This window comes from Lolium rigidum, chromosome 2 (assembly GCF_022539505.1).
Source record: "Lolium rigidum isolate FL_2022 chromosome 2, APGP_CSIRO_Lrig_0.1, whole genome shotgun sequence".
Taxonomy (NCBI): Eukaryota; Viridiplantae; Streptophyta; class Magnoliopsida; order Poales; family Poaceae; genus Lolium; species Lolium rigidum.
In genome coordinates, this window is record NC_061509.1 from 58882739 (window position 1) to 58894057 (window position 11319).

At 48.0% G+C, this 11319-nt stretch overlaps 2 protein-coding genes across 2 annotated transcripts; one reads left to right on the forward strand and one right to left on the reverse strand.

Moving 5' to 3' along the window:
• Positions 1–779: 779 nt before the first annotated feature.
• LOC124686545 (protein transport protein Sec61 subunit gamma-like) lies at positions 780–3087 on the forward strand. Its single transcript, XM_047220475.1, has 3 exons — positions 780–937; positions 1027–1156; positions 2863–3087. Exons 1-2 carry the CDS (start codon positions 844–846, stop codon positions 1140–1142), a joined length of 210 nt encoding a protein of 69 aa, XP_047076431.1. The 5' UTR covers positions 780–843; the 3' UTR covers positions 1143–1156; positions 2863–3087.
• Positions 3088–6276: 3189 nt separating this feature from the next.
• Positions 6277–9254, reverse strand: LOC124686546 (protein CYPRO4-like). The gene is made up of 2 exons (XM_047220476.1): positions 7596–9254; positions 6277–6558 (listed from the first exon to the last, which is right to left on the reverse strand). Exons 1-2 carry the CDS (start codon positions 9252–9254, stop codon positions 6277–6279), a joined length of 1941 nt encoding a protein of 646 aa, XP_047076432.1.
• Between the last annotated feature and the right edge of the window lie 2065 nt (positions 9255–11319).

An 11319-nucleotide genomic window follows, 5' to 3' on the forward strand; every position in this document is an offset into this window, starting at 1 on the left:
TGATTTTCCTTTTTATTTCTTTTTTCCTTTTCTGTTTTTTGTAGAATGTGAATACTTTTGGAAAATAAAAATTTCCAAATTCTGAACATTTTTAACTTGGAACATTTTTTTAAAATGAACGATTCTTTTAAATTTGAACAATTTTGTAAAAAGATTTTTTAATTAATTTCAAAAATTGTTCGAAATTTAAAAAATGTTTAAAATTCAAAATTCGTTCAAGATTACAAACTGTTCAAAATTTAAAATTTTCTTCTAATTTCATAATTCGTTCAAGATTAAAATTTTGTTTAAATTGCAAAATTCGTTCAAATATAAATTTGTAAAATTTTAAAATTCGTTCAAGATTATAAATTTGTTCAAATTATAAAATTCGTTCAAATTTAATAATTTTCGAAATTGAAAAAAGAACAAAAGAAAAAAACAGAAAAAAAAAACAAGAAAGTGAAACAGAAAAAGGAGAAACAAAAAGAAAAGAAAAAACGTAAAAAGGAGGAAGCCCGCACCTAACTGGGCCGGCCCGTACCGCGCGCGGGGTGTGTGGTGCGTGGTACGCACCGACGTGGTCGGTGTATAGGGTTTGCCGTGAAAACGTATCGTTTCTTGGAGATCCCAGACACGATAAAAGTTGGCCCAATGAAGCCCAAAGAGAAGAGAAATATTCACATTCAACATTGTACCATATGCTTAATAAGATACAAAGCCCAGAAGGCCCATCTAACGAGGATGCGTTTCATAAGGAGTCACGCGTCATCTCTCCACCACGTCAAACACGCGCAGACCCACCTTCCCCTCGGCAGCTTCTGCTCCGGCGAGATCTCCCCTCTCCTCCCAGCGCCGCCCGCCATGGACGCCGTAGACTCCGTCGTCGACCCGCTCCGGGAGTTCGCCAAGGACAGCGTGCGCCTCGTCAAGCGCTGCCACAAGCCCGACCGCAAGGGTAGGTCTCCGGCTCGGATCCGCCGCGGCGGTGGCCGCAGTTTTGGCCCAGATCTGATCGCCGTACGGTTTGTTCGCTGATACGTGCAGAGTTCACGAAGGTGGCGGTGCGGACGGCGATCGGGTTCGTCGTCATGGGCTTCGTCGGCTTCTTCGTCAAGCTCATCTTCATCCCCATCAACAACATCATCGTCGGCTCCGGCTAATTTGGTCCCCGCAGGTGCGTCTCTCTCCGATCCGGGATCTAGTTTCTTACAGTGGAATTCCGCGCGTCCGGTCTGTCATTCGCTTATGATGCCCGTGTTTGTGGTCCTTGTGGACGTGGTGCGTGCAATTCGCCGCCGTCGTGGAAGCCTTATGTGAGATCGACTGGGTAACTTTGAAGAAATAGTTTGTGTTCCTTTTGATCATGTCTGTTCGGTGGTGTGATTGATACATCGGTGCTTTATTTGGATATAAGAATTAGCCCTTTGGTTCGTTTTAACCAAGGCAATCGACTATAGTTCTTGAGATTCATGAGAATGGCCGGAAGGTCAGATGGTTAGCTCGAGTTAGTGGCAACCCCGCAACCCGGGTTCGAATCTCCTCGAACACGGATTTGTGGCTCACTTAGCTTCTTCTATAAGAATATGCCTGGGTGCTAGTGCCCATGGGTCTCGTTTTTTTTTTTTTTTTTTTTTTTGTAGTTCTTGAGATTCATTACTCACATTATCGACTTGGCCTGTGTGATTTTTCATTTTTCGGTTGGAAGCCAACTTTCAGCTCAGGCGGGGTATTATGAATTTATGATGCTCCTAGCCTCTTACAGCTTTTACCCTATCTCTCATTGAAGCCTAAATGTTCCAGTTCTTCTGAATTTTAGTGTGAGAGCCGCCATAAGTAGTATATGCATTAGTTCTTATTGTGGCTAAATCCACTGTAACAACCAGTGCACATTCGATTTATATATATTTGTGTTAATGTACATATGGCTATAGTTATATTTAACCTTTCTGTAGACAAGTAGTGATTATCTGTACCCTATATACCCCATTTTCGACAAATTGAAATACCTCTATGTTTTTTTTTGTTCGCATAAGAGCTTAAATGTCCATACACTTCCAAGCTAGTATCAGAGCTGCACACATGTCCAAGTTGATATCCTCCAACAGTTGGTTTGATCTGCTTTAGTGGCTTCTTTTAGTTTTCGTTGCTTACACCGTTTTAATCATCTAGACTATGCTTGATTCAGTGACTTGTTCTCCCCTGTATAACCTTGCATACTTGTTTGCATCAGGTCCATTTTGAATGACCGTATGCATTTTTACAAGGATTCATGTTGGCCACTGTCGCGCATATCTAGCTGATATTTCAGAAAAAGTGTGCTCCTTATACTTGTGTTTTGCTTGATGATTGTATCTGATTCAGGATTCACAAAACATGTGTTCACAGGCTTGTTGAACTACATCTGTTTGATCCCTTGCGTCCTAGATTCCTGTTCTAAACCTTGAATCCTGGCTTAGAGCCCTTAACCAGCACCCAGACCGGTCAGTTACGAGCCCAAGATTTGCATGATTGCAGCTAGTTGTTGGCGATTCGAACAAATTGGGCTTCCTTGATTTTTCTAACTACTTAGGGGTACTATTATCTAACCATAACCCTTATATGTAAGATTAGAAAGCATGGCTTCTTTGATAAGTATGAAGAACAGAATGCCTACTGTCACTGTCCTCTAACATTACCAATACCACTCAGATTTCGTATTTGATCATTTGGTATGTGTGCTTTAATGTCATGCCTAGTTAACATCCAGATGCAATATTGCTTAATGAAATGTTGATCATGTGCAAGTAATCTCAATCTTGGCGCCACTGTTGCATCATACAAGTATTTACGTTATAGTGACATCATGATCGGTTCTAAGATGTTCTGTTACTCTTTCCACAGGCGAGGTGGGTTCAGGATGAGCGGACGGTGTCAATTCATGGAGGTGGCGCTGTTTTTCTTGTCCTGGTACCGTAAAGCAATTCATTTAGGAGTTCATTGTGGAGGACAGTTCCCTTTGTGTTTTTCATTTGAAAGAGTTGTATTGGTAGACCTTGGGCAGGCTTTGTACCTGATACCGGCTAGACCTTAATATGAAGAAATAGCGAGTAACAAGAATTGAGACCATATCATTTTCTCTCAGGTGCTTACCTGAAACCACAATTAAATTATACTCCCTCCGATCCAAATTACTACTTTCGTAGATTCAAATTTGGATGGGAGGGAGTGGTAAAACTAGCTGAAGGATGTCTAGCAACATGGTAAATATGAGAGGACCGACAATTTGGGTAGGAGGGAGTAGTAAAATTTGTTGAAGGTTGCCTTGCAACATGGTAAATATGAGAGGACCGACAATTTTGATAGGAGGGAATAGTAAAATTGGCTGAAAGGTTTGCCTTGCAACATGGTAAATAAGAGAGGACCGCTGGGATTAATTGATTGCAAACATAGACGGTTGCAGAGTCCCCCCCCCCCCCCCCCGACTACGATTACAACTAGGCGAACAAGCAGGCTCTACAAATAGACCGTCCTCTCTCTCCGCATTGGTAGATTATTACACGAGATCGATTGCAAAATACCCACGAGAGGGCGATTTCAGATCTCTCGTATCGCTAGCCTTGGCAGTCGTCCCGACATCGGATCTTTAGACTCAAAAGGACAAGAGCATGAACTCGGGCGAGGTGATGGTCGGAGGTAAGCGGCTGCACGTGCAGGCGGCGCAAGGGCAGCCAAGCGTGAAGTCGCAGAAGCGCAAGCAGAAGCACCTGTATCTGGTGCTGGACGACTGGAACCAGGGCTACACCATCCGCAAGATCGACGACGACGGCGACATCCGCCTTGACCTTAGCGTCCCCCCTCTCCTCCGTCTAGCCTCACCCGAGCCAAATTACCGCATGTTCTTCACCTCCCTGGGTAGCCGCATCCTCGCCGTCAGCAACCAGCACCCCGCCACCCTCGCCTACGACATGGACACGGCGGCGCTGGCCGCGGGGCCTTCCCTGCCGGACGCGCTGCTCAACGGCCTAGACATCTTGGTTGTCCCTGCCGCCGAAAAGCTTTACGCGTTTGGGCACCGCAGGGACCGGCCTCATTGCGTCGAGGTGATGTCCTCCTCCTCCTCTGCCAAGCAGCACCCGTGGCCGTGCATCAGCTCTCTGATCCCGAGCAGGGACTGGTCCTGGAGGAGCGCCGCGCCGCTGCCCTTCACCGAGGGCGAGGTGATAGACTCCTACGCCGTGCACCCGGACGGGCGCACCGTTTTCGTCTCCTCTAGCTTCAGCCGCATCTTCTCCTTCGACGCCGGTAACGGTAGTGGTGGTGGATGGAGCTTCCATGGGGACTGGGAGCTGCCCTTCGAGGGCCAGGGATACTTCGACAGCGACCTGGACGCATGGGTTGGGCTCGACCTGGACGGCTACATCGGCACCTGCCAGGTCCCCTCCCGTAGCACCGGCGGCACAGCTGAGCAGCTGGACTGGAAGACGGCCAAGGACAAGCTGTGGAACGAGGAGCAGCATCTGGAGCCTACTCTCACCTGCATGGGCAATGCCAGGTTCTGCCTTGTCGATTCTGTCGAGGGAGAGCTGCAGATCACCACGTTTCGCCTCAGGTACAGTCGTAAGGGGGAGCTGCAGATCATCGACCGCAGCACCAGCTCGTGTCCAGTGCCCAAGTACACCGGCACCTTTTCACCCGTAGCGTTCTGGATCTAGTTATTTGCTTTTTATGTTGATTATGAGTAGTTCATATATGCAATGCGACATTAGCTCTCTGTCCATCCTCCTGGATGTAAATTATGATCATTCCTTTGACTGCTCAAGCCTAGTATACCTCTGCATTTTCGTCTTCCTCTTCTTGCTCTCGTTACTGCCTTTAAGTTTTTTTCTTTTGAGGGGAAGCATATCACTTTATTGATTCAAAACATTGTTTATAATACAAAGACCATCAGGTGGCTCCACAAACCAAACCTGACATCCAACTTCGGCGGAAACAGCTGATCGTGCTAGCCTATGCACTTTGGAATTAGAAGCTCTATTTTCGTGTCTGAACGAGGCCTCCACCAAGAGACTCGTCAACTCTTTTATTTCACGTACTACCATGGTATAGTTTCCTGCATAATCTCTGGCTAAATGGTTTACCACCGGTAGACAGTCCAAAGCTACCGTAACCATCTGTTTGTTGTAAAACTTGGGCCAGCGCCAGAGCTTACCTACACGTCATGGCCTCCAATACTGGGATTGGAGACGCCCTTGATGGTAAGGCTCGATGCTCCCAAGAAGTCACCATTCTCCGCTCGACAAACAACTCCCACCACTCCATCAGGGCCGGATTTCGCAGTCGGTGCATCAACATTGAGCTTCACACAGCCCTCCGCCGACGGGATCCACTTTGGTTGTTTTCTTCAGTGACCCCTTCACACTCATATTTCTCGAGCTCACAGTGGACAGCTCTCGCAAATAGTTCCCAATGAATAAGTGTGTCGATAACGGGCTATGGTACTCGTCTTCATGGATTATCTTCCGTCGAGCATACCAAATAGCCCATAGGGTGACATAGTAGATTAACATTATTATTCATAATGGACTGGGCCATAAAGTTACCAGGGGCAAAAGATCAGGAAGCAACATGTCTTTGCTAGTCGCAACATTTTCTGATGAAACAGTTTGGTCTCCAACTGAAGGACCAAATTAAGGGGTTGAGACATTCACCTGTAATAGTTTCAGTGCAAACATACCCAGAGAATGGTTTGTGGAGCCAAGTAACATACAGCAGTATTCTCTTCTCTTGCGCGTCTGAATCACCACTGTAATTTTTTACATGAACTCATTGTAACTGAAGAATCAACATAATGATCCTCAGTTCCACACCTTGTGAACACATTTTGTGCCCACGCAGTAACTAGCCCAGCTGCAATATGTTATTTCATAGAGACCAACCACACATGGAACAATCCAACTTCAACCAGAAGAGTATAGCGTCCACAATGCCAATGGGCCTGGGGCATCAAACTAAAACACACAGAGAGATGAATACAACACATTTGCAGACTTAAAAAATACCAAACACCTTTTAAAAAGAGTTAAAAATACTAATCCTTCACTCCAGAAAAGAAGTTCAAAGTCAATCTAGTGCAAGTCATCACTGTTGTAAAATAGTTCCACTAGCAATCCATAGAATTACTGATCCAGTCACAATCCATGACTAAACAGATAGTCATCACCACTCTTGAGAGTCCAAATCCGCAAGTCAGAGTTACATGACAAAACGGCGACCACACTGACTGAAGAAACACCAGAGACGGCAGGCAGCATGGAGCTACCTCTGGCTGGATACGCTGAAGGACGTGACCTTCATGGGTGTCGCGACGACCAGCGGCGCCTCCGGGCAGTCGCTCGTGTCGTACTTCTCATGCATGAAGCGGCTGGCCACGATGGACTCATCCTTGGGGATCACCTTATAGCAGTAGCAGCTCTTGAGGCCTTCCTGGTTCTGGTAGCACTCGTGGTGGCTGTTCTTCACCTGAAGGAAGTTCCACACCACGCTGTACTTTCCCACCGTCGTGACGAGATGCCTCTCCTGCTTTCCGTTCTCCGTTACCTGCATGATTACTAGATGAGCGGCTGGTACTTGATAGTAAATGCAAGCACAATGTTAAGTGCAGGCAACATATATTCTTAATACAAAAGATGACCCTTTAAGCTATTGATAGCTAGAAGAAAAGCTTTGTTGCCATGTGCTTATAGTGAAAGAATATCACGTAATTCTGAAGAAGCAGAGGAAACCATCAACAAAAGTAATCCTCAAGGTCACTAAGGAGTAATTGCTAACCTTTCCAAAGCAGCTCGACTGAAATATTATAAAACTGCAGAGGTAACTACTATGATCTATCAACAAATGTAATAAAGTTTACTAATGAGTAATTGCTAATACTTCCCTAAATAGCTCAACCATGATGCAATATACACAAATCATAGCCCAGATTTACATACACTATAAAGATGGACAGCGTGTCATCCTCAAATCTCTAATCTAGACACTGTAGATCACAACAAGTACTAAGAGGTTCAAAAAGAAAGTGAAGGTAAAATGGTATGTATTTGCAGTAGCTACACTATTCTGCCAGCCATATGGTAAGTTTGACTGTGGTGACAAATTTTCAATTTCTACAAAATGTCAAACCAGCTTGCTGATCCTTAACCATTTGCTAGTGTCAATACTGGAGGTCTGATACAGACCAAAAGCAAGGTAGCATGTGGAACTTCAATAGCTGACAGTATTAACAAAAAATGCCCTCCACAAATATGAAATATAGTATACATGGCCTATAATAGTCAAAAGAAAGTCAACATAAAGGAACAAATCCTAAATGTCACAAGCAGAAGCCACAATACAGAATCTAACACCATGTGTGACTGAAAACTTTTCTACACAGCATAACCACAAGATGTGGTGGCACAGATCATAAATTGGTAGTTACGAATATTGAAGCTATCAAATGGTATCACTTCAAGTCAAGTGATTAGTCCCTACTAAATGCAACATAACATTTATCTACTAGAAGTATTCAACTCTTCCTATAATGAAACAGTAAGTAAATTTGAACAGGAATTCACAATAGAAAGAAGTGTACTGACCCATGAGAACCTGCCCTCACGGAACTTGCTGTTGTCCCCTGCAAGATGAGAGTGCAGTGGGCTGAGCTTGAGCAATCTTGGGGCAGCAATCCTGTTCCCCATCCTCCCACCGAATCCAGTCTTCTCCTTCCCATCCTTGTCAATGAAAATGGTGCATATGAGAATAAGGTAAGAATCGGTTGTCCCCAGTATCCACTTCCCGTCGTATGTGACATCCACATGAGTAATGGGCGAACCCAGCCCTGGGAAGGCCGTCTTTGCCATCCTCATAGAGCTCTTTGAGTACAAACGAATCTTGCCATCGAGTGAGCCAACAACAATGGACCCATCACCGGTGGATGCGAAGCACTGGAAGTTAGTCCCCCTGGTGAACTGATGGCCCTGGGTCCATTCCAACACCGGGGACTCCATCGAATTAGCCAAGTTCTGCACGATCCCATGGCGGTCCCTCATATCCCAGCGGCACAATCGGTTGTCATCCAGTCCCAAGAAGGTGGATTCCGACGCATCCATCTGCGCGCCCTTGCTGTCGTTGGTGATATCCCTCATGTTGATATCTGCCCCATCCTTGCCGAACTTCCACTGCGAGACGACCCTCCCGGTCTCGATGTCAAGCTGATGCACCCCCTTGGCGTGCGGCTTCCCATCGGTTGCCGGGCTCATCAGGAGCATGTTTGTCTCGGCACGCATCAGAAGCGCCTTCTTTGGTGTGGTGAAGTTTGTTCCCCCTCCGGAGATCTTGACAGAGACGCCCTTCCCATGTATGCCATGCTCGAAATTCTTCACCACATGTATCCCTGCATCCCCAACAAGGAAACTGTTCTCCAGCGCGCCCAGAGCGAGGCTCTGTATGCCACCGCCATCCTCCTCCACGGGCTCCTCAAACTCCCTGAAATCCTCCATCAGAGGCCGCAGCATCGGGCTCCGCGCAGGCATCGGGCTGCTCCCGCCCTTGGGGCCTGGCGAGAAGGCGTCGGTGGCGTCCTCCCATATGGACTCGTCCCCGAACTCCGGGCGCGCCCACGCCGCGAAGTCCTTCCCGAACACCTTGGCGCGGCCCTCGTCCGTGGCGGCGACCCCGTAGCTGTTCTCGAAGAGGCAGCTCTGGTACTTGGCGTTGAAGTCGCCGTAGCCGTCGGCGTGCAGGAACTTGAGCGCCCAGACGCCGTCGGCGACGAAGTCGACGCGGCGCTGCGCGGGGAAGGTCTTGAGCTGCAGCTCGGGCCCGACCCTGGCGCGGATCTTGGAGCCCACGACGAGGCACCAGGGCCCGGCGGGCTCGTCGTCGTCGTCGGAGGACGGGTCGCCCGAGCGGATGAAGGACGCGGCGGCGAGGCGGTCGGAGATCACCCAGCGCGCGGCGGGGGTGGAGCCGCCGATGTGGAGGTAGAGCTTGACGGCGTTGAGGGCGGAGGCGGCGGCGGCGGGGTTGGGGGTGGGGCTGGGGTTCGGGGAGATGGGGTCGGAGTACTTGAGGTGGAGGTTGCGGAGGTGGGTGTCGATGGCGTCGATGGAGGCGGGGGTGGGCAGCCTAGCGGGCTTGGAGGAGGCGGGGGGAGGGGTGGAGTAGTCGGAGGAGGCGTCGGAGGCGCGGGAGGCGGAGTCGTCGTCGTCGGAGTCGGTGAAGTCGAGGTCCTCCCGGCTGTGCGAGCCCCCCATGGCGGTGGCGGCGGTTAGGGTTTCGGCGAGGAGGCGGACGGAATGGGAGGGGAGGGGAGCGTGGGCGAATTTGAAATTTGGGAGTGGAGCGGAGCGGGGGAGGAGCGTGTGCGGGTGCGGCGGAGATCTGGGGGAGATGAGAGGCAATAAACGGTGGAAGGAGATCAAACGGCAAGCCTCCATTCCAAATTTGCCTTTTTATTTTCAAAATTGGTCACCATGTCAGATCCACGTTTGTCGGATTTTTTTACCTCCTCCGATTCTCCGATTCGTATTACTTGACACTAATACAGATATATTTAGACGAGGTAATTGCACCATAAGTATAAAAACTTGCACTCTATGTGCATTTTCATACAAAATATTGCAAAACATGTTCAGCTCCTACAAGAACTTGTCCTGGATGTGCACCGTTGGTACAAGTGCTGTCTGGAGCTGCCACGCGTCCCTGGTCCACCGTCAAAGCGTTTTTGCAGAGAAGTCCTTATAGAAATCGAGATTTCACGCGAGACCAGAAGCTATGTTCCCCTCTCCTCTCCACTCGTCTCGTTCCCCTCTCCTCTCCTCTCCTCTCCAACCCTAGCTGCGGCGAAATTGGCTGCTGATGCATGGCGGCCAAGGGGAGGGGAGCATGGAGAGCACCGGCCGGTCGCCGCCGCCAGGGTCTGCCCATCGCGGCGCGGTGGAGGGGCAGGCCCGTGGCCCCAGCACCTGCTCCTGCTCGTGGACATCGGATGCGACATGCGAAGGGCGGGGGAAGGCCATGGCAGTACTGCAGAGGAGAGGGCGGCGACAGAGAGGAGGGTTGCGGAGGAGAGGCGATGGAGGTACGAGAAGCTGTACCAGAAGTACATGTTGTTGTACTGCTGCCTAGCATCGGAGGAGGAGAGGGCGGCCATGGCAGAGCCCAATGGCTGGCGGCCGCCAATCCCAAGCAATGTCAGCTTGGAGGAGCAGATTCGCGTCATGGAGGCTCAGGTGGATAGCCTGCGGCAGCCTCCCCCGCCACTACCCCCAGCAAATTAAACGAGGAAGACATGTGCATCTGGATCAATAGTAAGATTCAAAGCAGATACAATTCGTGCAGCAACAATTCCCCCATAAATGGGTCATCTAGCAGAGAAGCGACGAGCAATAAGAGCACCAAGATTATACTTATCACTATAGTAGCTAGAAAATCCAAGTGATAATGGGAAATGTTGCTAGTATTTTCCCTAGCAAGAACACTAGTAGCAAGGTAATAGGTAAAGTATCTAATAGCTGGGAGTTGGATATTTCTTATCTTGCCACGTTGGGCCTTGCGGTCATCATCGTTCTTCACCTCCCGGTAAAGCTCCATCAATTTAGTGGGGTGGTCCTTAATCTTCCTTGTTGTCCCTGTAGTAGGAATACCTAGGAGAACAAAATTATTGCAAAGGCAAAGTGATAGACTTGTCATAGATTTTGAATGCAACACTCGGATTGTACTTAGTGCTGCTAAAGTGGAAACTCTCCACAAATATTTTAGTGAGCGAAGCATATTGCTCGCTCTCATCATTCATGTAACCGGTTAAGCCGACCTTGCCAACAAGGTATAAGAAATCATCACGAATCCTTGCATTAATCATGAAGTCAGTGCAAGGAAAAGTAGATGGATGTGCCTCCCCTTCATCCCTTTCACCAAAATCTTGAGCAATGAGATCATCATTGTAAGATCGCCGGTATTGGGTAGATGATCTTGAAGATCTCCTTGGTACAGGTCCTTCCCTCTCAAACATATCTCCATATGTGTGGTTGTCCATACTTGTTCTCTGATTTTTTTAACAAACCTCATAAAAAATGATTTTAAGACAAACAAATGAAGGAGAACACTATGGAGACTCATAAGAGGACTAAACATGCATCAAAAAACTTATCCCATCATAATACAAGCATGCAAGTCACATATCATGTCATCTACAGCAGCAAAATATTCAACATATACTTCACCAATCAAAATTCTACTTGGATCATCGGAGGAGTCACATAACGGAGAGCAAATGCTTCAAATTTCAGCAAGAAATATGGGCCGAGGAAGGAGATCGAA